Source organism: Hyperolius riggenbachi, chromosome 8 (genome assembly GCF_040937935.1).
Source record: "Hyperolius riggenbachi isolate aHypRig1 chromosome 8, aHypRig1.pri, whole genome shotgun sequence".
In the NCBI taxonomy this organism is placed as follows: domain Eukaryota; kingdom Metazoa; phylum Chordata; class Amphibia; order Anura; family Hyperoliidae; genus Hyperolius; species Hyperolius riggenbachi.
This window is the reverse complement of record NC_090653.1, coordinates 88711992-88735302: the sequence shown is the minus strand read 5'-3', so window position 1 is coordinate 88735302 and position 23311 is coordinate 88711992. Positions and strand designations below refer to the sequence as shown.

At 45.3% G+C, this 23311-nt stretch overlaps 1 protein-coding gene and 1 long non-coding RNA gene across 4 annotated transcripts in view; one reads left to right on the top strand and one right to left on the bottom strand.

Moving 5' to 3' along the window:
* Window positions 1-9: 9 nt before the first annotated feature.
* LOC137529018 (uncharacterized) lies at window positions 10-10015 on the bottom strand. The gene is made up of 3 exons (XR_011023559.1): window positions 9826-10015; window positions 5173-5219; window positions 10-240 (listed from the first exon to the last, which is right to left on the bottom strand). It is a non-coding gene; the product is annotated as an uncharacterized lncRNA (long non-coding RNA).
* The window catches only part of CLASRP (CLK4 associating serine/arginine rich protein), a 59829-nt gene continuing 46370 nt past the window's right edge, over window positions 9853-23311 (top strand). For 2 of the 3 annotated variants that reach the window (XM_068250884.1, XM_068250886.1), the window contains exons 1-2: window positions 9853-10150; window positions 19106-19230. In XM_068250884.1, coding sequence (XP_068106985.1) covers window position 10150; window positions 19106-19230 — 126 coding nt within the window. In that variant the 5' untranslated portion in view covers window positions 9853-10149. The remainder of the gene's footprint in view (window positions 10151-19105; window positions 19231-23311) is intronic. The other variant, XM_068250885.1, reaches the window with a different exon arrangement.

Here is a 23311-nt window from a genome sequence, read left to right as displayed (position 1 = left end):
TTTGTCTGTTTGTCCTTAATATTCATCTCTGTACTGTTGGGTTACTGCTTATCCAGTCTGTTCCGACCAGGAAATACAATGTCAGGCATTCCATTGACTAGGTTTACAGTACTGTAATTACCCACTTATTAGATAGTAAATAGATGTTTGTCCATAGTTTTCTTTGTACACTGATGTCTTCCACTTGCCACATCTGGATAAGAATTTATTCTAGTTCAATCTGACAGTGAAAATGCTGCGCTGCAGAGAATACACAAAAAAAGTCAAGATGACACAGAAAATTTGACGGACTCCAAACAGAGCTACAGCCACTAGGGTCACACTGTAGTCACTTCCTGTCTGTGTCAGGACTGAGTCAGCCACTTACATACCTGATATTTAACTCTTTCAGGCAGAGAAAGAAAAATAGGAACACAGCATAGTTTTTTGTGTGCTAGGCACTGTACATACCCATGTCTACAGAGGTGGCCTTAGAGTACGCGGGGCCTGGGGTGAGTGTCATAGGCAGGGCCTAGAGACATATGCTGTGGATACACACACACACGCACACGCTGTGGAAACACACTCACACGCTGTGGAAACACGCACACGCTGTGGAAACACGCTGTGGAAACACACGCACACGCTGTGGAAACACACGCACACGCTGTGGAAACACACTCTGTATAGGTTAGGTAGGTGCCCTGCAGTACAGATTAGATAGGTTGGTACCCTGCAGTTTAGGTTAGATAGGTAGGTGCCCTGCAGTACAGGTTAGATAGGTAGGTACCCCGCAGTATAGATTAGATAGGTAGGTGCCCTGCAGTGCAGGTTAGATAGGTGCCTGCAGTATAGATTCGATAGGTAGGTGCCTGCAGTATAGATTAGATAGGTAGGTGCCCCGCAGTACAGGTTAGATAAGAAGGTGGCTGTAGTGGTGGGGAGAGTCGGCATAGTAGTTAAAACTCACCTGTCTTCCGCCGATGCTTACAGCTTCCATCTCCTTCCTGTCCCGGCATCTGTGTATTGCTAACAGCGCCCCCTGTGGTTACATGCGGTCACGTCATCACAGGGGGCGCTGTTACCAATACGTCGGATGCTGGGAGAGGAAATGGAAGCTGTGAGCATTGGCGAAGACAGGTGAGTTTTAACTACTATGCCCGCTCTACCCACTGCCGCAGAGGGTGCAGGGCCTGGGGCAATTGCCCCACTTGCCACCCCCAATGGCTGGCTCTGCATGTCTATCTCATGTCACACGTCACCTTGGGTATCCTTTAAAGCGGTATTGTCACCATAAAAATCAAATTTCAACAGCAACTGGTCTGAGTGTATTAAGTGATAAAGATGCTAATCCTGCATTCAAAACTTGCAAAAAGTTTTCTGCTGTTATGGTTTGTAGTTATCACATACTTTAGGAGCACTGGCCCTAGTGCCAAAGAGTTGAATGTTGGGAGTTCTTTTTATCTATAATATATTCCTCCTCTTCCATTTATTTACCTGCCTAGTTTCTTATCTGAAACACCTCTGCTCACTTGTGTTTACAAGCAAGGCTGAGGTGAATCAGTGATTGGAGGATGAGAAAGTGTAGTTCCTAGTATACACCTCAGTGTGAGTGTCTGTAGACTCTGGGAGGAGGGCAGCTAATGCATACACAATGAACAAGAGAAGGGGGGGGGAGGGGGAAGAGTCAGGGAGGATATGTCAGCATTAGCTTGGCAAGATGGCCACTGGCTAGAATAGGATTTTCTGCTTTTCCTTTATAAAATTCACAGGAATCATTACGTGGATAGCACAATACATCTGTTATGCAAGTAGAAGTAGTATTTATCTACTTATATATGTGTTTTTTTTGTTTATTATTTCTAGGTTAGCATGGGTGTCGCTTGTTCTTTAATGGGAACCTAAACTGAGAGGGATATGGATGTTTCCATTTAAACAATACCAGTTGCCTGGCATTCTGCTGATCCCTGTGGCTGCAAAAGTGGTTGAATCACACACTTAAAAAAAAAAAGCATGCAGCTAATCCAGTCTGACTTCATTCAGAGCACCTGATCTGCATGCTTGTTTAGGGGCTGTGGCTAAAAGTATTAGGCCTAGTGCACACTGAGCGGTTTTTGGAACGATCCGCCTGTAAAAATGCTTGTCTAATGTATTGCAATGGGATAGTGCACACCGGCGGTTTGAGGTTTTTGCCCAGCCGCAAACGTGCCTCCTGCTGCACGTTCGCGGTTTGCAGAAGCGTTTCGTCCTCAATGTAAAGTATAGGAAAAACGCAAACCGATCTAAAAAACGCTACTTCAGAGCGGTTTGCCAGGCGTTTTTGTTACAGAAGCTGTTCATTAACAGCTTTTACTGTAACAATATGTGTAATCTGCTACACAAAACCGCACCCAAAACCGCTAGGTATGTTTAGAAAACCTCTCTAAACATACCTAGAATCGCTCTGAAATCAGCTCCCAAAACCGCTAGCATATTGCGGATCTGCTAGCGGTTTTGGTGTGCACTGGGCCTAAGAGACACAGGATCAGCAGGAGAGTCAGGCAATTGGTATTGTTTTAAAAGAAAAAATCCATATCCTTCTAAGTTTAGTTAATAGGAACAGTTGAGATTTAAATCCTGGTCCCCTGTGTCAGAGGCAGAACCTTTAACCAGTACACTATCCAGCAACTAAAAATCTGTGTTTTCATGTAATACAGCTTGCTAACATAGCTGCAGATGATCTGGTGAAGATTTCATCTTGTAAATTAAGGTGAAATTTCACATTATTAGTATTTAGTGTTTATATAGTGCCAACATCTTCTGTAGCGCTGTACATAGTATATACTGTCTTGCCACTTAACGTTCTCTCAGAGAGGCTCACAATCTAATCCGTACCATAGTCCTATGTCTATATTGTGTATGTATCATAGCCTAGGCCCAATTTAGAGGAAAGTCATTTAACTTGTCTGTATGTTTTTGGCATGTGGGAGGAAATTCTGTGCAGATAGTGATCTGGCTGGGACTCAAACCAGGGAGAGTGCTAACCGCTACGCCACCGTGCTGCTCACACATTATAGTAAAGTCCACTTTTGTCATATTGCCATAAACATAGATTAGCGACAAGTCTTTGTAATTTTTCTATCACCTTACAAATGTGAACCTGGGCCCAGAGACTCTCTCCATAGTATCATATGTTCTGTCTGGGTTTGCATGAGTTTCCTCTGTATTCCTACTACATCCCAAAAACTTACTAGTAGGTTAATACTTCTGTACAAAAACCTCCCCTTGAATGGCAGTGATCTTTAGCCATAGAGACCACTACCGCCAGTGGCGTAGCTTAGGAGCTGTGGGCCCCGATGCAAGTTTTACATTGGGGCCCCCCAAGCACTCTATACATAAGAATTGATACATCGCACCAAAACCTGCCAATGACAACTACAGTGTCAGAGGTGCAAGAAGGGGATGGGGTGCAGTTTGTTAATGATTACCACTATTCAAAGTATCTACATAAGTCATTATTGTGAGCACAGGATCAATAGAGAGCTAATGCTGAAGTTCAGGGAGGGCCCTACGGGGCCCCTCTGGCCCAAGGGCCCTGATGCGGTCGCAACCTCTGCACCCCCTATTGCTACGCCCCTGACTACCGCTGAAGGAGATTTAGTGTTTTCCAGATGAATTATGAATATTTTTCAGCAGGACTGAGGACCCAATTCCACTAGCCACCTCTCGTCCTACAAGACGCGCGACAGCACTTCCTCTTCTGCAAGTGCGCAGCCAGAAGCCGAGCCATGCACAGCTATGGGATTCGCTGCCACTCGCATGAAAACTGACAGCAATGTTGGCCGAATCGCTATGGCAAACTATTCAGCCGGCGGCACCATTATCCCCTATGGCAGAATTTCCCCACTCAATTTGTCTGCAGGTAAACTCTGCTGATTCGGCCTGATTTCCGCACTATTGGAAACCGGACCCTTAAAGGGATACTGTAGGTGGGTCGGTGGAAAATGAGTTGAACTTACCCGGGGCTTCTAATGGTCCCCTGCAGACATCCTGCGCCCGCGCAGCCACTCCCCAATGCTCCGGACCCGCCTCTGGTTCACTTCTGGAATTTCAGACTTTAAAGTCTAAAAAACCACTGCGCCTGCATTGCCGTGTCCTCGATCCTGCTGATGTCACCAGGAGCGCACAGCGCAGGCACAGACCATACTGGGCCTTCGCTGTGCGCTCTTGGTGACATCAGCGGGAGTGAGGACACTGCAACGCAGGCGCAGTGGTTTTCCGACTTTAAAATCTGAAATTCCAGAAGTGAACCAGAGGCGGGGTCGGAGCATTGGGGAGTGGCTCCACGGGTGCAGGATGTCTGTGGGGGACCATTAGAAGCCCCGGGTAACTTCAACTCATTTTCCCCTGACCCCTCTACAGTATCCCTTTAATTATGAGGGGAAGCCGGGGATGTTATTACACAGAAGTGAGAGGGAAATGGAGGCTGCCACATTGATTTCCTTTTAAACGATTCTGGCATCCTGATAATCTTTTATGCATCAGTAATATTTGAAAGAGCATGCAGCAAATTTAGTCAAACTTCAGTCAAACCTCTGATCTGCATGCTTGTTCAGGGTCTATGGCAAAAAGTATAAAAGGCAGAAGATCAGCGGGACAGCCAGGAAATATGCATTGTTTAAAAGGAAATAAATATGGCAACTATATCTCTCGCTTTAGGTTCCCTTTAAGCCAGAAAGCTTAGCAAAAAGAACCGAAAGCGAGAAGTATATGGAAGCGTCCATATTTATTTCCTTTTAAACAATACTAGTTGCCTGGCAGCCCTGTTGGTCTACTTTTTTTGCAGTAATGTCTGAAACACACCTGAAACAAGCGTGCAGCTAATCTTGTCAGATTTAACAGAAATGTCAGAAAAACCTGATCTGATTCATGCTTGTTCAGGATATATGGCTAAAAGTATCAGAGGCAGAGGATCAGCAGGACAGCCAGGCAATTGGAGTTGCTTCAAAAAAAAAAAAATGCCAGCCTCCATAGCCCCTTACTTCAAATGTTCTTTAAGTGTCAGCTTAGATTGTCCCTTGACAGTGAGGTGTTAGAGCTGCAAGGTAATAACTTAGCAGCCCCAGTGACAGAGGTTGAGGTGGAACCACAAATATTTTGACACATACAGTATACATAATGTACTCCTGTATACACTATAACGACAACACAAACCTCTTCAGCTGCCTTATATTGCAATACATGGTGATGTCCTGGGATAGCTGGAAGCAAGAACAAAAATAGTCATAAATCTTATCTTGACAAACTATAATGCTTAAACGGTTTATGAAGTACACTGCTAAAAATTGGGCCGTACAATTATGTTCTGTATACTTTAAAGTCCAAGTAAAACTGGGCCTGGAACTGTAGACAGTATAGTCTTTAAAGGGGAGCTGAAGAGATGTATATGGAGGCTGCCATGTTTATTTCCTTTTAAGCAATACCAGTTGCCTGGCAGCCCTGCTGATCCTCCGCCTCTAATACTATTAGCCATAGCCCCTGAACAAGCATGCAGCAGATCAGGTGTGTCAGACTTTAAAGTCAGATCTGACAAGACTAGCTGCATGCTTGTTTCTGGTGTTATTCAGATACTGCTGCAGAGAAATAGACCAGCAGGGCTGCCAGGCAACTGGTATTAATTAAAAGGAAATAAATATGGCAGCCTCCGTATACCTCTTACTTCAGTTCCCCTTTAAGATGGTCCCATAGGAAACACTCGGCTCTGCAACCTTGCCACACATCAGGAATCATATAGGGGAAGAACAAACTAAACAATACAATAGAGTGTCACCACAACACTAAACATGTTCATCAAAAAATGCACAGTGTCATTTCGTGGTAATTTAGCAGACACACAGTATAAGCATGAAAAAAATAATATATAGTAAAAACCCCTGTTGTTCAGAACTCTCAAGCAACTAGAAAAAATCTCTGGCCTTGCAGAATGCAAAAATATACTTCGGCTATAAGGGCTTGTTCACACTATGAGCATTTGCGGATTTTTTTTTTTAAGTACTGGCGATTTTAGAAATCTCCCTAAAAGCGCCTATGCAATGTTTTCCTGTGAGAGAGGAAAAAAACATCGCTGAGGACCCTTTTCCACTAGCGCGTTTGCGCTAGCGGAATCACAAAATTGCAAACCGCTAGCGATTTTACAATCGCTAGGGTTTGCTAAATAACATAGAAATCGCGGTGGGGTATTTCCACTACCGCGATTCATTTTTGCCTGAAACGCGATCGTGGCGCGGAGCGATATTTGCTAAACCGTGCATAGCAAAATCGCGGCCGCAAACGTCAGGAAATCGCCGGTAATTTATTACCTTTTGCGATTCAGCAGTCGCTAGCGTTCAGCGTGAACGCTAGCGACTGCTAGTGGAAAAGGGCCCTGAGCAAAAGCGCTTAGAAAAGCACTTTTCTAAGAGCAAAGTGCAGGGAAAAGCTCTTTTAAAAACTCTAAATAAATCGCTCAGCGCTTGCGACAGCGGTGGCGATTTATAATGTGAACAAGGCCTTACATTTCTTTATACAGTAATAGTAGTGGGCAGGCAATCGATCCCTCTGATCAGATTCAATCAGACAGGGCTCTCTCTGATGAATGATAGAGCTGGTGGCAGATCAAGAGATGTATTGCCACCTTAACAGTTTCTAGTTGTCACAGGTGCTTATCTGTTGTTGCTTTGGCTACCACATATTTTCCACTCCTGTGTCAAGCCAATTGGCGTGAAGTGCTAGGGGTGGATATTGCAGGGGATGGCACGTGCCGATGTGCGCGCATCCCCGCTTGAATGACGGAGCGGAGCTCCATCATCAGCCTCCCAGCGGCAAACGCTGCTAGGGACTGTTAAGCAGGCCATACACTGGCTCGATTCACGGCCGTTTCGACAGCAGATCCGATCCTGGGATCGGATCTGCTGCCAATCGCTTGCGCTAAACGCACCCGCCGATCCGATTCCCTCCCGAAATCGGATCGGACCGTCGATCGCGCCGTGCGGGAAATTACCCTCGATCGCCCGGCGGTAGGAGCGCGTCGCTTGCGGCGTACGATTCGGGCCCGTACATCCGTAATGTATACATTACCTGAAGCTGGCTCCGGGGTCCTCTTCTCCTCGCTGCACCGCATTTCCGCATGTCCCAGTGTACGCTTATACTTCCTGTGTCACTCCGGTGACCAGGAAGTTGAAATAGAGGGCGCTCTATTTGAACTTCCTGGTCACGGAGTAACACAGGAAGCGCTGGGATGGAGCAAGAACAGCGGTGCGGTGCAGTGCGGAGAAGATGCCCGGGAGCCAGCCTCAGGTAATGTATACGGGGGGGGGGGACAGGCGGCAGGAGCAGCTGAACAGATTGTGATCGGTTTCAGGCTGAAATCGATTCACAATCTGTTTGCAGTAAAGGCAGCCATACGATCCCTATCTGATCAGATTCGATCAGATAGGGATCTGTCAGCTGGTCGATCTAATGGCACATCGACCAGTGTATGGCCACCTTAAGGGTAATTGGTCATCCTTTCCCAAACACATAAGAAAGCAGAGTTTCCACCATGATGTGGTGAAACAGGAGATTTGCATCATGGATGTGAAGACGATAAATCTGCTGAAACTTTTTGATGCTATTTATTACCATACCATTTAATAATTGGTGAGCCCCCAAAATGTCAAATGCTGCAGCAAAAACCCCAAAGTAGCAAATGCAGCTAACTATGACCATCAAGTAATAAGTGTAGAAACCGTTACCTCCGACACATGACATGCAAGAACCATTACCTCCGCCAAAGAAGCTATGGTACTTAAAAAAGAACAGGAGCTGAGAAACATAGAGGACGCTGCCATATTTATTTACTTTTAAATAATACCGGTTGCCTGGCAGTCTTGCTGGTCACTAGTGTCTGAACCACACACCTGAAATAAGCATGCAGCTAATCTTGTCAGATTTTTGTCAGAAACATGTGATCTAAGGGCTCGTTTCCACTATCGCGAATCAGCATGCGTCTAACGCATGCAGATTCGCACATGTAATGCAAGTGGATGGGCCTGTTTCCACTGTAGCGTTGTTGAGGCGCGTTTTTTTCAGCGGTGAAAAAACGCACAAAAGAGCCGCAGAATTCGCCTGCGAGTGGAATGCATGCGAATCGCCGCTAATGTATTTAATAGGAAATTTGCATGCTGTCTTGGTATGCGAATTTTCATGCGAATTCGCATGAAATCAATGGAAAAGCACACCGGCATTGCCATGGTTAAATTCGCATACATTGTCATCCATGCGAATATTCATGCGAATTCGCACGAAAATTCGCATGCACGCGCATGCAAAATTCGTATCTGCATGCGAATTTTGCCGCAGCGATTTCGCAACGCAATAGTGGAAACGAGCCCTAAATGCTTGTTCAGGGTCCATGGCTAAAAGTATTAGAGGCAGAGGATCAGCCGAACAGCCAGGCAATGAGCATTGTGTAAAGTGAATCTGAAGTCAAATTTAAAAGAAAAAACAGATACTCACCTAAGGAGGGGGAAGGCTCTGGGTCCTGTAAAGCCTTCCCTTTCTCCTCCTTCCCCTGCAGGCTTCACAATTTGAATCTCCCACCGCGGGAGACTTCGGCGGTCTTTAGAAGCGCTCAGGCTTTCAAAGACTAGTGATTTGCTACTGCGCACACTTGAGTGCATGAGAGAGGGTGCTCACGCGTGCGCAGTACAGAGCGGCCTGTCTTTGGAAGCCCGAGTGCTTTCGAAGTATCCCCGACCCGGCAGAAAGCAGAACACACCCAAATTGGTAGGGTAGAAACAGGGCCGGCCCTAGACTTTTTGCCGCCTGAGGCAAATTTTAAAAAAATTGCCACCGCCGCCCCTCCCCCCCCTCGGGGGGGGGGGGGGGGGGGCGCGCTCTGGGGGGCCGCTGAGCTGGAGGGGTAGCTGGCAGGACGGGGGTATTGGGCCAGCGGCGGGGAGGGGGGTCGGACCCCCCCTCCCTCGCCTGGGTCCCCCGTCCTCCGCTCCCCTCCAGCCTAAATAGAAGCAGCCGCTATGTGTAAGAGGAACGGGCGGGGAGGACACTCACCTCTTCCCAGCATGCGCTCCACTGACATCACTTCCTGCAGCGTTGCAGAAAGTGATGTCAGTGGAGCGCACGCTGGATCGAGGAAGAGGTGAGTCCTCCCCGCCCGTGCCTCTTACACATACGGCTGCGTCTATTTAGGCTGGAGGGGAGCGGAGGACGGGGGACCCAGGCGAGGGAGGGGGGGTCCGACCCCCCTCCCCGCCGCTGGCCCAATACCCCCGTCCTGCCAGCTACCCCTCCAGCTCGGCGGGCCGGCTCCCCGCACCCACGGACGGGCGGGTGCCGCCCCTGGAAATTTGCCGCCTGAGGCAAAAGTTTCACCCCGCCTCATGAGCGGGCCGGCCCTGGGTAGAAATGTGCCCTGTATGTAGAGAGATATGCCTGTCTAATTACCCTTCACTAACCACAAGTTGTAATATTTGATCCCTCACCTGTCATGGCAAAGAAGCTAATAATCAGTAAACATAGGGTGTTAACAATATGTCTGCTTCCATGAAAGCAGGAAGTAGAGACACTGCAGATGTTTTGCATTATTTGTATCAGCTGTAACAAAGAAATGTTTTTCTCTAAAGGCTTTTACGCTGTTACATATCTTTTAAAGCAGAGAGGAAGTTTTGAATTCAAGACCGTTTTAAAGGGAGATAAGTATGGCAGCCTCCACATGTTCCCAGTCTTTGGTAAAATGGCGTTTGGCATTGATGGACACGAATCTGTCTCCACCTCATCTGACAACAGAAACGCAAGACTTTTCCTCTAGTGATAGGAAAATGTAGTCACATTGGTGTCTCTCCTCCAATCAGGGAGCAGCTCCTTGCAGACGGCGCACAGTGCTCTCTGGTGCACGTAGCAGCAGCGCTGCAGACTAGTGCAGACTGGCCAGGCCTGGGGTTGTGGTGACGCCCACGTCGCTCTCTGGTCTGTTCAGCAGTCCTGTTCTGACGCCAATGCATTTAGCGCTGTGGACCACTCTCCCCCTGAAAACTGAGTGACGTAACGGCGCAGCCCTGCACACTGCGGGGTAGCTAGACTGCGGAACGTCATTTCCGGTGTAATCTAGAAGGCAGCTGGTGAGAGGGTGCCCTGTGGGGGGAGACCGCTTACAGTATGTATGACCTGGTTATGGGGAAGCTGTGATTAACTTGGGGAGGTGGGAAGATGCATGTACCAAAGAGATTGTGCAGAAATGCATATAGTCAGTGTGGGGCCCTTGCTCTAAGCCTGAGGGCAACCCAGAGGGGCTACAGGTGTCTGGAAAACATTCATTTTAGGGACCTATTTGTTGATTGATTTAATCTATGCATTTCATAGGATAGAATGAGTCATGTTTTACTTGCATGCATAAATGCACTATACCTGCCACTGTGGTTTAGGCAGGGTCCACACTTATTAAAAAACCATGTGTGAATTGCTAAAATGCATTTGCCACACACACACTATAAGAGTTAATGGAGAATCACACTTCTGTTTAAAAATTGCATTTGTGTTTTTGCATGTGTGAAAAAAACATACTTCTTGCAGCATGAATTTGCACATCACATGCAATTTCCCCTTGACTTCCGTTAGCTACACTGTAAAAATACATACAAAACTTAAAAATCATTCTGTTTTTGCACTAAGTGTGAACCCTGCTTTGACAGGAGCCCATCTTGTCACGGTTGATATCTAGTCGACTGCCTTCTTTCTCTGGCAGGGGTCATTCCTGCACAGTTTACATGTGTCCAACAATGCAATTGACCAGCACAGCTATGTTATCAGCCAGCTGCTTTTACCTCCTAGTTAGAGCCAATAGACCAGGGGTGTCAAACTCAAAAAGTGGGCTGAAATTGAACACTGGGATCTAGTTGTGGGCCAACCTCAATGTCTACTGGTCACCTTCCACGCTTATACAGTTCCCTGATGTCTAATGGCCCCCCTCCATCCCCTATACAGTTCCTTGGTGTCTAGTCTTAGTGGAACTGAGCACTAACAGGACACTGGTGGGAAGGCATTGAGCATACGGGTACCAAGTATTTTGCTTTACTTTGTGATAAACTGGGGATTTAATATTGTTTAAACAGCCTATTCAGTCAAAATTTCACAAGTAAAATTTGCAAGTATTTCTAAATTTATATTTAAAGCCCCTTGAAAGAAAAAAAAATTGGCAGGAAACATTCTACCAACCTACCTAGAGATTCTTCTTCTGGTTTACCACATCTTTCTTTGAAACCAATCTTCTCTATTGATGCAGATGTCACTTATGGCAGTGCTGCCAAATCTGCGAGTTGGTAGCTGGCCTGTCAGTCAAAGCAGCTCCCATTACAGTTCCTAAGTGCGGGTTCCAAGAAAGTGTGGAATGCAGCAACCACCTATAGCTGTAGACATACTGGGAGTACTTTCTGAGCACTCTTTGATGATCAGCGCTTTGACCTGGTGCACACCAAAACCCGCTAGCAGATCCGCAAAATGCTAGCAGATTTTGAAACGCTTTTTCTTTTCTGTAGCGTTTCAGCTAGCATTTTGCAGTTTTGTGAAGCGTTTTTAGTGTAGTAGATTTCAGATATTGTTACAGTAAAGCTGTTACTGAACAGCTTCTGTAACAAAAACGCCTGGGAGCGATTTCTCTGTTCCTATACAATACATTAGAATGGAAACGCTCCCAAAATGCTGCATGTCCTGCAATTTGCCTAATTGCATTCGCTCCAGTGGAATCTGTCCCATCCATTTACATTGGCAGAACGTTTAGGTAAAGTGATTGAAAGCGATCCCTTAACGCTCAAAAAAAACGCTCTAGTGGGTCTCAGTCCTCAGAGATGGTAGACTGATGCTAAACGTTTTCAGGCAGAAATGGTCAATGAGGTGCATATTTTTAGTCTATGCAGGATTTTGCAAATGTTTGGACCGTCAAATTCTTCCAAGGTAGAACCCAGTTGTTCCATTTTAAACACTGTATACAGTATTTGCATGCAAATCTTGGTAAGCTTAAAAGAATGCTGTAGGGGGATCGGGGGAAAATGAGTTGAAGTTACCCAGGGCTTCTAATGGTCCCCCGCAGACATCCTGCGCCCACGCAGCCGCTCACCGATGTTCCGGCCCCGCCTCTAGTTCACTTCTGGAATTTCAGACTTTAAAGTCTAAAAGCCACTGCGCCTGCGTTGCGGTGTCTTTGCTTCGGCTGATGTCACCAGGAGCGTACTGCGCAGGCACAGACCATACTGGGCCTGCACAGTACGCACCTGGTGACATCAGCTGGAGCGTGGACACGGCAACGCAGGCGCAGTGGTTTTCAGACTGAAATTCCAGAAGTGAACCGGAGGCGGGACCGGAGCATCGGTGAGTGGCTGCGCAGGCACAGGATGTCTACGGGGGACCATTAAAAGCCCTGAGTAAGTTCCCCCGACCCCCCCCCCCCCCCCCCCCCCACAGTATTCCTTTAAGATTGAAATGTGAAAGCTACAACTGCTTGAAAATTTCTAGTTCCTTAGTTGTCATGTTCATCCAGTGTCTTCACTATTTATTGGATTGTATAGACTCTATACTATGGAGAGTAGGTGAGATTTGTTGCCATTTCATTGAATGCATAAACTGTGTTTAACAAACACTACTGTTGTTACTACCTGTACTTTATCAAATTAATAATAACTGCTCCAAGATGTTGTTTTTTAATTGTTCTTTATTGATGTTACTAATATTGTGACTGGGCCATAAAACCAGCTTGCTTTAAAAAATGTTTAGCTGCACTTGCACATCCGTGGAAAGAAATATCAACAGTTACTTAAGGGACATCTGCAGTCTGCTGCAGGTTACACTGGTGAATTTTGGTTTTTGGGTTTTTTACTCGTACAGTGATGTAACTGGCAGCTAATTAAACATTCTCCTTCAGTTCCTGCTGATATTTAGAGCAATAACGCATAAGGTGCGTACACACGCACTACTAAATGCAACGGCTGGTCCGCCGGACCCTCCCGCTGGGCGGTCTTTAGCCGACAGTATGCGTGTGTGTACACTAGAGATGGGAAGTTCGGATCTTTTCAATGATCCGGATGATTCGAATCGGATCATTGAAAAGATCCGGATCTTTGATCCGAATCTCGGATCATTTTACTACCGAAGCATTCGGGGTGAGATGACTAGCAGGACAGGTCTTTCCCTGCTGTGGACAGGAGAAGGGTAGGGGGGTGGACACACAGAGAGAAGGGGAGAAGATGGACAGAGGGCAGGGAGTGGACAGAGAAGGGAGGAGGGACGAGCAGAGAGCAGAAATGTTTGTGCACACAATACTCACATGCTGCAATCATATGCTTTACATGTATTTCACCTATATGTTCATCTGTGTACTTTCCATGCAAACGTCACACAGTGAAGGAAAGCATTCCCAGAAGATAAGTGCAGCTGTTTAGTGCCGAGTGGAGGAGGATCATTTTGCCCTGCAATCACAGTGCCTGCAAAGTTACTGAGCTGTGCTGAGCCAAAAGCTTCAAATGTGTTCACTGTGCACAACTACGGAACAGCCAGCCTATAATGGGCAGCACGTTATAGCCAGTATGTGTGCTCTACACATATCTGGCAGTGGCACCCATGTCCCCTCTCTCTTATCTACCTGCTGTCCCTGCAAGGCTGCCTCCCATCCAACAGAGCGATCCATCTCAGCTCTGCTTCCAGGACCCCGCTGCCCGCTGAGAGGGGGCGTGTCGCTCCTGGCCCCGCCCCTTTTGCGATCCGAATCGTTCATTTTGATGATTCGGATGATCGACTCATTAAATAGATTCGGATCAAAGATCCGAATCGTTCATGATCCGGACAACACTAGTGTACACGCTGTCGGCGGACTGAAACAGCGTTATCAGTCCGCCTACAGCGTGTACACACGCATACTGTCGGCTAAAGTCCGCCCATTGGGAGGGTCCGGCGGACCCGTCGTTGCATTTAGTAGTGCGTGTGTACGCACCTATAGTTTGCAAACAGAGATGTTCTTGCTGTATGAAGGCATGCAAGCTGTAGAAGTCCTTCTTTTCTGAAGCCTGGTACACACCTTCAAAGGACAACTGAAGCAAGAGGGATATGGAGGCTAACATACAGTGAAGTGCGGAAGTTTGGACAACCTTGTTAATAGTCATGATTTTCCTGTATAAATTGTTGGTTGTTACGATAAAAAGTCAGTTAAATATATCATATAGGAGACGCACACAGTGATATTTGAGAAGTGAAATGAAGTTTATTGGATTTAAAGAAAGTGTGCAATAATTGTTTAACCCATTCGCGTTCCGTCGTTTTCACTTGAGAAGTGTTCACCTCCCATTCATTAGCCTATAACTTTATCACTACTTATCACAATGAACTGATCTATATCTTGTTTTTTCCGCCACCAATTAGGCTTTCTTTGGGGGGTACATTTTGCTAAGAGCCACTTTACTGTAAATGCATTTTAACAGGAAGAATATGAAAAAAGGAAAAAAAATCATTATTTTTCAGTTTTCAGCCATTATAGTTTTAAAATAATACATGCCCCCATAATTAAAACTCACGTATTGTATTTGCCCATATGTCCCGGTTATTACACCGTTAAAATTATGTCCCTATCACAATGTATGACGACAATATTTTATTTAGAAATAAAGGTGCATTTTTTCCGTATTTATCACTATTTACAAGTTTAAAATAAAAAAAAATATATAGAAATATTTCATCTTTACATTGATATTTAAAAAGTTTAGACCCTTAGGTAAATATTTACATGTTTTTTTTGTTTGTTTTATTTATTGGGCTTTTTTTTTTTTTTTTTTTTTTTTAAATGTTAAACATTTTATTTGGGTAGTTTTGGGAGGGTGGGATGTAAACTATAGGTTTATAATGTAAATGTGTGTTGATTTTTATTTTTTTTACTTTTAGTTGTAGTATTACTTTTTGGTCACAAGATGGCAGCCATGAGTTTGTTTACATGACGTCACTCTAAGCGTAACATACGCTTAGAGAGACGCATGGGGGAGGTAACAGCCAGAAAAGGCGCAGCTTCCGAGAGAAGCTGTCACTTTTTCAGCGGGGGAGAGGGATCAGTGATCGGGCACCATAGCCCGATTCACTGATTGCCTGGCTAACCAACCGTGGGCCGGGAGCGCGCGTGCACACGCGTGATAGGCCGCGGGAGCGCGCATGGTACCTGGACGTAGTTTCTACGTCCAGGAACTAAAATAGGTTAAACACAATTAGGCTAGTGCAAACATTTGGGCACCACAAAAAAGAAATGAAATCAACAATTAGTAGATCCTTCTTTTGCAGAAATTACAGCCTCTAAATGCTTCCTGTAGGTTCCAATGAGAGTCTGGATTCTGGTTGAAGGTATTTTGGACCATTCCTCTTTACAAAACATCTCCTAGTTCATTCAGGTTTGATGGCTTCCGAGCATGGACAGCTCTCTTTAACTCACATCACAGATTTTCAATTCTATTCAAGTCTGGGGACTGAGATGGCCATTCCAAAATGGTGTACTTCTTCCTCTGCATGAATGCCTTAGTGAATTTTAAGCAGTGTTTAGGGTCCTTATCTTGTTGAAAGATCCAGCCCAGCTTCAGCTTTGTCACTGATTCCTGGACATTGGTCTCCAGAATCTGCTGATGCTGAGTGAAATCCATGCATCCCTCAACTTTTACAATATTCCCAGTCCCTGCACTGGCCCCACAGCATGATGGAACCACCTCCATATTTTATTGTAGGTAGCAGGTGTTTTTCTTGGAATGCTGTGGTGTTTTTCCTCCATGTGTAACGCCCCTTGTCATTCGCAAATAACTAAATTTTAGTTTCATCAGTCCACAGCACCTTATTCCAAAATGAAGCTGGCTTGTCCAAATGTGCTTTAGCATACATCAAGCAGCTCTGTTTGTGCTGTGGGCGGAGAAAAGGCTTCCTTTGCATCACTCTTGCATACAGCATCTCCTTGTGTAAAGTGTGCCGACTCGTTGAACGATGCACAGTGACTCCATCTGCAGCAAGATGATGTTGTAGGTCTTTGGTGCTGGTCTGTGGGTTTACTCTGACTGTTCTCACCATTCGTCGCTTCTGTTTATCTGAGATTTTTCTTGGTCTGCCACTTCGAACCTTAACTTGAACTGAACCTGTGGTCTTCCATTTCCTCAATATTTTCCTGTGGAAAACAGACAGCTGAAATCTCTGAGACAGCTTTCTGTATCCTTCCCCTAAAGCATGATGGTGAACAATCTTTGTCTTCAGGTCATTTGAGAGTTGTTTTGAGACCCCCATGTTGCTACTCTTCAGGGAAGATTAAGAGGAGGGAAACTTACAATTGACCCCCTTAAATAATCTTTCTCATAATTGGATTCACCTGTGTATGTAGGCCAGGGGTCACTGAGCTTACCAAGCCAATTTGAGTTCCAATAATTACTTTTAAATGTTTTGTAATCAATAAAATTACAACAGTGCCCACATTTATGCACCTGCCTAATTTTATTTAAACAATTTATTGCGCATTTTCTGTAAATCCAAGAAACTTTAATTTCACTACTCAAATAGCACTGTGTGTGTCTCCTGTATTTAACTGACATTTTTTATCATAAGAACCAATGATTTATACAGGAAAATCATGATAAACAAGGTTGCCCAAAGGTTCGCATCCCACTGTATTTATTTCCTTATAAGCAATTCCAGTTGCCCGGCTGTCCTGCTGATCCTTTGCCTCTAATACTTTTAGCCTTAGACCCTGAACAAGCATATGCAGATCAGATATTTGTGACATTGTCAGATCTGACTGGGTTAGCTTGCATGCTTGTTTCTGGTGTGATTTAGACACTACTGCAGGCAAATAGATCAGCAGGGCTGCCAGGCAATTCATATTGTTTAAGAAGAAATAAATATGGCAGCCTCCATATTCTTCTCACTGTAGTTGTTGATTAACTACTTGAAGACCGCATCACGCCAATGGGCGTGACCGCAGCGGCAGCCCCAGGACCGCCTAACGCCAATTGGTGTCAAGTCCTGGGGCTGCAGTTTCCCAGGGAACGGCCGTGCGGATGCGCGATCGTTCACTGCTCATTCACGGAGCAGAGTTCCGTGAATAGCCTGCTAGCTGCCGATCGCGGCTAGCAGGCTGCTTGTAAGGGGAAAGAAATCCCCTTTGTTTACAACTGTACAGCGCTGCGGCCCCCGGCAGCGCTGTATGAGATCGGCGATCCCCGGCCTCTAATTGACCTGGGATCGCTGTCCTCTCATAGGCTGATGCCTATGAGAGGCGGAACAGGACGGATCGCAGTCCTGTTCAGTGTAATGGACGGAGGGGAGAAGGGAAGGGAGGAGGGAGGGAGAGCCTGCCTGATACAGGCTAAGAAAAAAAAATGTGATAAGAGCGATCAGACCCAGTGTTCTCCCCAGAATTTTTTTCCAGCCGGGTGGCATGAAATAGCAGCCGGGTGGCATGAAAAAGTAGCCGGGTGGGGCGAGTTGAAAATGCAGGGCAACTGTGCTTACAGCATAGGAGGCAGTGAGGAGGTGAGCCGATGACAGCCGGGTGGTCACCAAATCTAGCCGGGTGGAGCACCCGGCTAAAAGAGCCTGGGGAGAACACTGCAGACCCCTCCGGCAGCATGTCCCCTTAGGGACAAAAATAGGTGAGTCCGATCGCCATACTTATTAGGTGGGCTGTGCAGGAGGCTGAAAAGCCGGCACAGCCCAGCTCAGCCAAAAAGAGCCTCGTCTTTAGGGGGTTTAACACTGCAGTCACCAAGTGGTTAAGTTTATTGGAAAATTTTACCACCTCCGTGTAGTATGAGGGTCAACAGATTTTGAATACTATGAGCAGATTGTGTAAGTGAGCTCTCATACTATATGGAGGTGGTAAAATTGGTCCGTGATTGGCCAATTAAAGCCTGATACACCCTTTCAATTATGATTGGCCAATCACTGACCAATTTTACCACTGGCCACTGACCAATTTTACCACTGGCCATTCTCATCCAGCTCCTGCCATACAGGGCTGTGGAGTTGGAGTAATTTTGGGTACCTGAAGTCGGATGATTTTTGAACCAAATCCATAGCCTTTGTAAAAATTAGACTAAGGAGTTGGAGTCTGAGCAATTTTGGATACCTGGAGTCGGTGGTTTCATAAAATGAGTCAGTGGATTTTTGTACCGACTCCACAGCCCTGCTGCCATGCGCGGTTCCCACGTTAACTTTACAGATTTGTCCTTATATGTGGAGGCCTGATGAAGGGTCTATCCCGAAACAAGTCGACGTTGTCGCCTCAATATTTACAACTGCACTAATCTTGATGTTAATCACTGTTATATGTTCGCCATTCTTTGCTTTGGCAAATGTTTCCTGAAGAATACCTTTTTATGAACATTTTTGCACAAGTGTTGTCTTCAATAAAGACTTTTTGTATTTTTGCTTATAAATTATTCAAGTTTCTTCAATATTTTTGAGATACATATCCTTGTACTGGTATAAAGTCTATGTGGGTGTTGTGGCACTTTATTCTTTTTGTTTCCCTTTATACGGAATATGGTTATCAAGTATAAGTCTACCCAGCAAAGTTAATTGTTTTACTTGGGGATCAGGAACAATTAACAGCTGCATTTGGGGACCAGGAGGAGTTAATGACTGCAATGCATACAGTACTGCAGCCATTAACCCCTCCTGTCCCTTAAGTGCAGCCAATAACTCCTCCAGGCCCCCCCAAGTGCAGCAGTTATTCACCCCCTTTCCGCAGCCCAGTACCCCCCCCCCCCCCCTTGTTAATTGTTCAGACGTGTGTTTTCTTGGCATTTCCTTTATCAAAGTATTACTTACCACAGGTAAGTTGCCGCAATTGGGAATGTCACTAATAGTACACATTACTACTCAGTGTAGCTTGTGACTCGTGTATAAGTCTACCCCTATACTTTTATTTTGTGAGTATGACCTAAATTTCTAGACGTATAGTCAAGAATCTACTATAGTTTTGAAAAAAAATCCTTAAAATGTATTCTGCACTGTCCTCTTTTTTACTCTTTATGGAAAGTAAAAATGGCTTATGCGTGTTCTTGTGTACATTTCAGCCTGCGTTTCTTTATCTTTTCTCTTTTGCCATATTTAGTGTATCGGATGAAGACTGGTTCAAGAATGTGGCATGAAGCTCGTAAGCACGAGCGGAAGCTTCGGGGGATGATGGTGGACTATAAGAAAAGGGCAGAACGACGGAGGGAATACTATGAGAAAATTGTAGGTGATATTTTCACTCTCAATACTGGCATGGATGGTAGTGCATCTGTAACCTGTCATTCCAATATCTCTATGTTACTTACAATTGGTCAGTGAGATGCAAATCATTTAATTCAATTTAAATTTTATGCAGTTTGAAATTGGGCCAATCAAATGTGCTTCCTGCAAATCAAATAAAAATGTCACCAGTTTTCTTGTTGAACGATCCACTTTAGAATACAGCCCTGCTGAAACGCACTGGTGCTCTAACAATACCGATTGTTTGAGCAGGGTAATTGTTAATCAACATCTCCTGAGTCATAGAATTGCAAGTTTATAGATGTTAAAGCGGATCTGAACTCAGAACTTCGTCTCTACTCTTAAAGAGACTCTGTAACAACAAAAAACCTCCCCTGGGGGGTACTCACCTCGGGTGGGGGAAGCCTCCGGATCCTAATGAGGCTTCCCACGCTGTCCTCTGTCCTATGGGGGTCTCGCTGCAGCCCTCCGAACAGCCGGCGACAGAGCCGACTGTAGCTTCAATATTTACCTTTGCTGGCTCCAGCGGGGGAGCTGTGGCGGCTTTCGGCACGGAAATAGACGGAAATACCCGATCTCCGTTGGGTCCGCTCTACTGCGCAGGCGCCGGAAACTTGCGCCTGCGCAGTAGAGCAGACCCGACGGCGATCGGGTATTTCCGCCTACTTCGGAGCCGACAGCCGTCAGAGCGCCTGCGCAGGAGCCAGGAAGGTAAATATTACGTCACCGCTGCACGGAGGGCTGCAGCGAGACCCCTGACGGATGGAGGACGGCGTGGGAAGCCTCATTAGGATCCGGAGGCTTCCCCCACCCGAGGTGAGTACCCCCCAGGGGACGTTTTGTCGTTACAGTTCCTCTTTAAAGAAAACCTGAACTGAAAATTAAAATCAAAATAAGCATACACAAGTCATACTTACCTTCCATGTAGTCTACGCCTCAGTGTCTTTCTCCTGTCCCGCGTCCTGTTTGTTCACTGTGATCAAGGGAATTTTCCATCCTCCATTTTGAAAATGGCCATTATCCCATAACAGCTTTCTGGTCAGCACACAGTTAAACTGTAACATCGCTCACTTGAGCCATAGGGAAACCTGGACACATCAGTTCTTCTCTCAGCTGTAACTGACAGCAACTGATCTATAACGGAGAGTAACTGATATATTTCAGTTCTGACAAAATATTGTCAGAACTGGAAGGGATTATTGTCAGAAGAAAATGGTGAGCTTCTGAGGGGAACTGATGGCGAGGTAACTATGTAATGTTCATTTCAAGTTACCTCATGTGTTTATTTTAAATATTTTTACTCAGTACAGGTTCTCTTTAAAGATGAGCAACAGCATAATAACCTTTAAAGAAAAACATTTCTTTGTTACAGCTTACAGAACTCCTGCTACAAATCTGCAGTGTCTACTTCCTGCTTTTATGGAAGCAGACAAAGGCTTAATATCCCATGCTTGTGTGTGTGTGTGTGTGTGTGTGTGTGTGTGTGTGTGTGTGTGTGTGTGTGTGTGTGTGTGTGTGTGTGTGTGTGTGTGTGTGTGTGTGTGTGTGTGTGTGTGTGTGTGTGTGTGTGTGTGTGCACTGACACAGCTGAGAGATCATATTGCACTTGTGATTACTTGAAGATGAGGGGGAGTTAGACGGGCTCTTCTCTCTAAAAACACGCAGGGTGCATTTCTTTCTTTTTTCCTTGTGTTCTGTGCAATAGTTCACTTTATTAAGAGCAATACATACCCCATTACAGCCATTTTAAGTTTGTATAATGATGGATTTAATAAAAATAGCAGTTTTGATCTGTAAATAAACTGGCTCTCCTTGTGTTGATTGATAAATTTGGCAGGGTATTAATCAAAATACGTGGCAAAACATAAAGATAACTGACTCTTGGGTGCATGTAAGAAAACCTTTAATCTAGAAAGTACTATACAAAAAACTCACAACCTACTAAACATACAATAAACAATTAAAAATACCAGCTTGCTAACACCCATAGCTAGGTCTCTCAGAGGCTGCAGTCCTCTGTTCTAAAGTGTACCCACGATCAGCAATCGAGCCAATAAGTCTCCCATAGGAAGATTTAGTTTGTATTGTCCATGAACGGAGGGAGGACAAGAAGTATATAAATATATCTGTGTGTGGTTGTTTTAGTAGAAAAAATGGGGTACTGAGTTCATCCGTGATAGCTACAAATGATGAAAGGTACAGATATCAAGTTCCTTATATTTCCATATGGCTTAATCACCGTCCATGCAATAGATGCCAGCGGGTATCAAAAGATTGGATTCAATCGCAGTCCCATATAATGTTTATAAGCTTGACTGTTTTCAAGTTGTTGGACTCAATCGCAGTCCTCAATGATGCATATATGGGTTTCCACCGACCACCTCCAGTTACATATAGAAACTTCAGCCTATGTTAGAAAGCGTGTGGTACAGCTTTGCAAAGCAAGGAAGTGAAGCCATGCAGGTCATGCAGAAAATAGCCAAGCAAAGTTCACATGTAGCAATGGTCACTTGTAGCATTGGATTTTGTATCCACATAAAGACAATCACTTATGGTAATGCGTAGTTAGTAGTGTGATTCATGCTTGATGTTATAATCATAGTTACCACGCCACTGATGTACAGTTTGGAGAAAGGCTGGTTCCGAAAGGCTCTGTGGGTAGAGATGGGGTGTAGCAAGTGGCATCAGACGCTATGTATCTGACATGTTTCGCCGTCCAACATGACGGCCTCTTCGGAGATAAGCGTCTATTAATCAAAATACATTGACTTCAAAGCCTTTTTACTTTTCCAGAATAGGAATGGTGTATTAGTTGTTTCTCTCCAATCAGAAATTGATCATTTACAAAATCTGATCACTATTGTCTCAGGCATGGCTGAGATGAAAATTTTGAAAGAGTTTTTATACTTACCCGGGACTTCCCTTAGCCCCCTTTAAGCCATGGACTCCCTTGCTGTACTCCCGGGACGCTCCGACCCTCTGCTGGCCAGCCGGTCTCTTAGTCCAGTCTTGCTGTACTGTGCATGTGCAGCCTGGTCGCACACTTCCATTGCCGGGAGTGTTCTGTGTATGGTGCAGAACACTCCCGCTAAAGGGATGCATGTGCAGCCGGGCCACGCATATGCAGTATGGCGTGACTGGAGAAAGAGAGAGGGCTGGCCTGTGGAGGATCGGACCATTCCGGGAGGATGACGAGGGAGCCCAAAAGGGCTGCAGGAAGCACCGGGTAAGTATAAATGCAACAAAAATGTCTCTTGTTCAGCGCTCACAAAGTTGGTAAAACACACTCACTAACACCCTTGTATCATTGACTTACCGAGTCTGTTGGACCACTATTACAATGGCCATAAACTGCATGTGGGGAATTCACTGAGCTCTCCTTGCCACTCAGACTCTTTACCACTCCTCTACTCTTCAGATAGTAACTTTCACTTTTTACCTCATAACATATTTATTCAAATAGGTCACTCACATTCGTTTCCATGAGATACAGGCATTGAGTTTTATCAGCGGGCTCTCCCAGTCTTCCAGTCAGACCACCAAAGTAATACTCCTGAACCTCTCTCCTGATCTCCCCGTGGTTCCTTATATGGAAATGCCATCAGAGACTCCAGCATGCATGCTTGTTTCAGGTGTGTGATTCAGACACTACTTCAACCAAAGAGATCAGCAGGACCACCAGGCAACTGGTGTAAAAAAATAAATATGGCAGCCTCCATACAACCCCTCAGTTCAGACTCCTTTTAAAGGACAACTCTAGTGAGAGGAATATGGAGGCTGCAATATTTATTTCTTTTTCAACAATACTAGTTGCCTGGAAGCCCTGCTGGTCTGTCAGGCTGCAGTAGTGCCTGAATCACACCAGAAACAGGTATGCAGATAATCTTGTTCTGACAATGTCAAAAACACCCAATCTGCTGCATGCTTGTTCAGGGTCTATGGCTAAACGTATTAGAGGCAGAAGATCTGCTGGGTACTAGGCAACCAGTGTTGCTTTAACCACTTAATGACATGCTGACTTATAAAAACTTAATGGCTCCAGGACGTTTTTTATAAGTCTAAC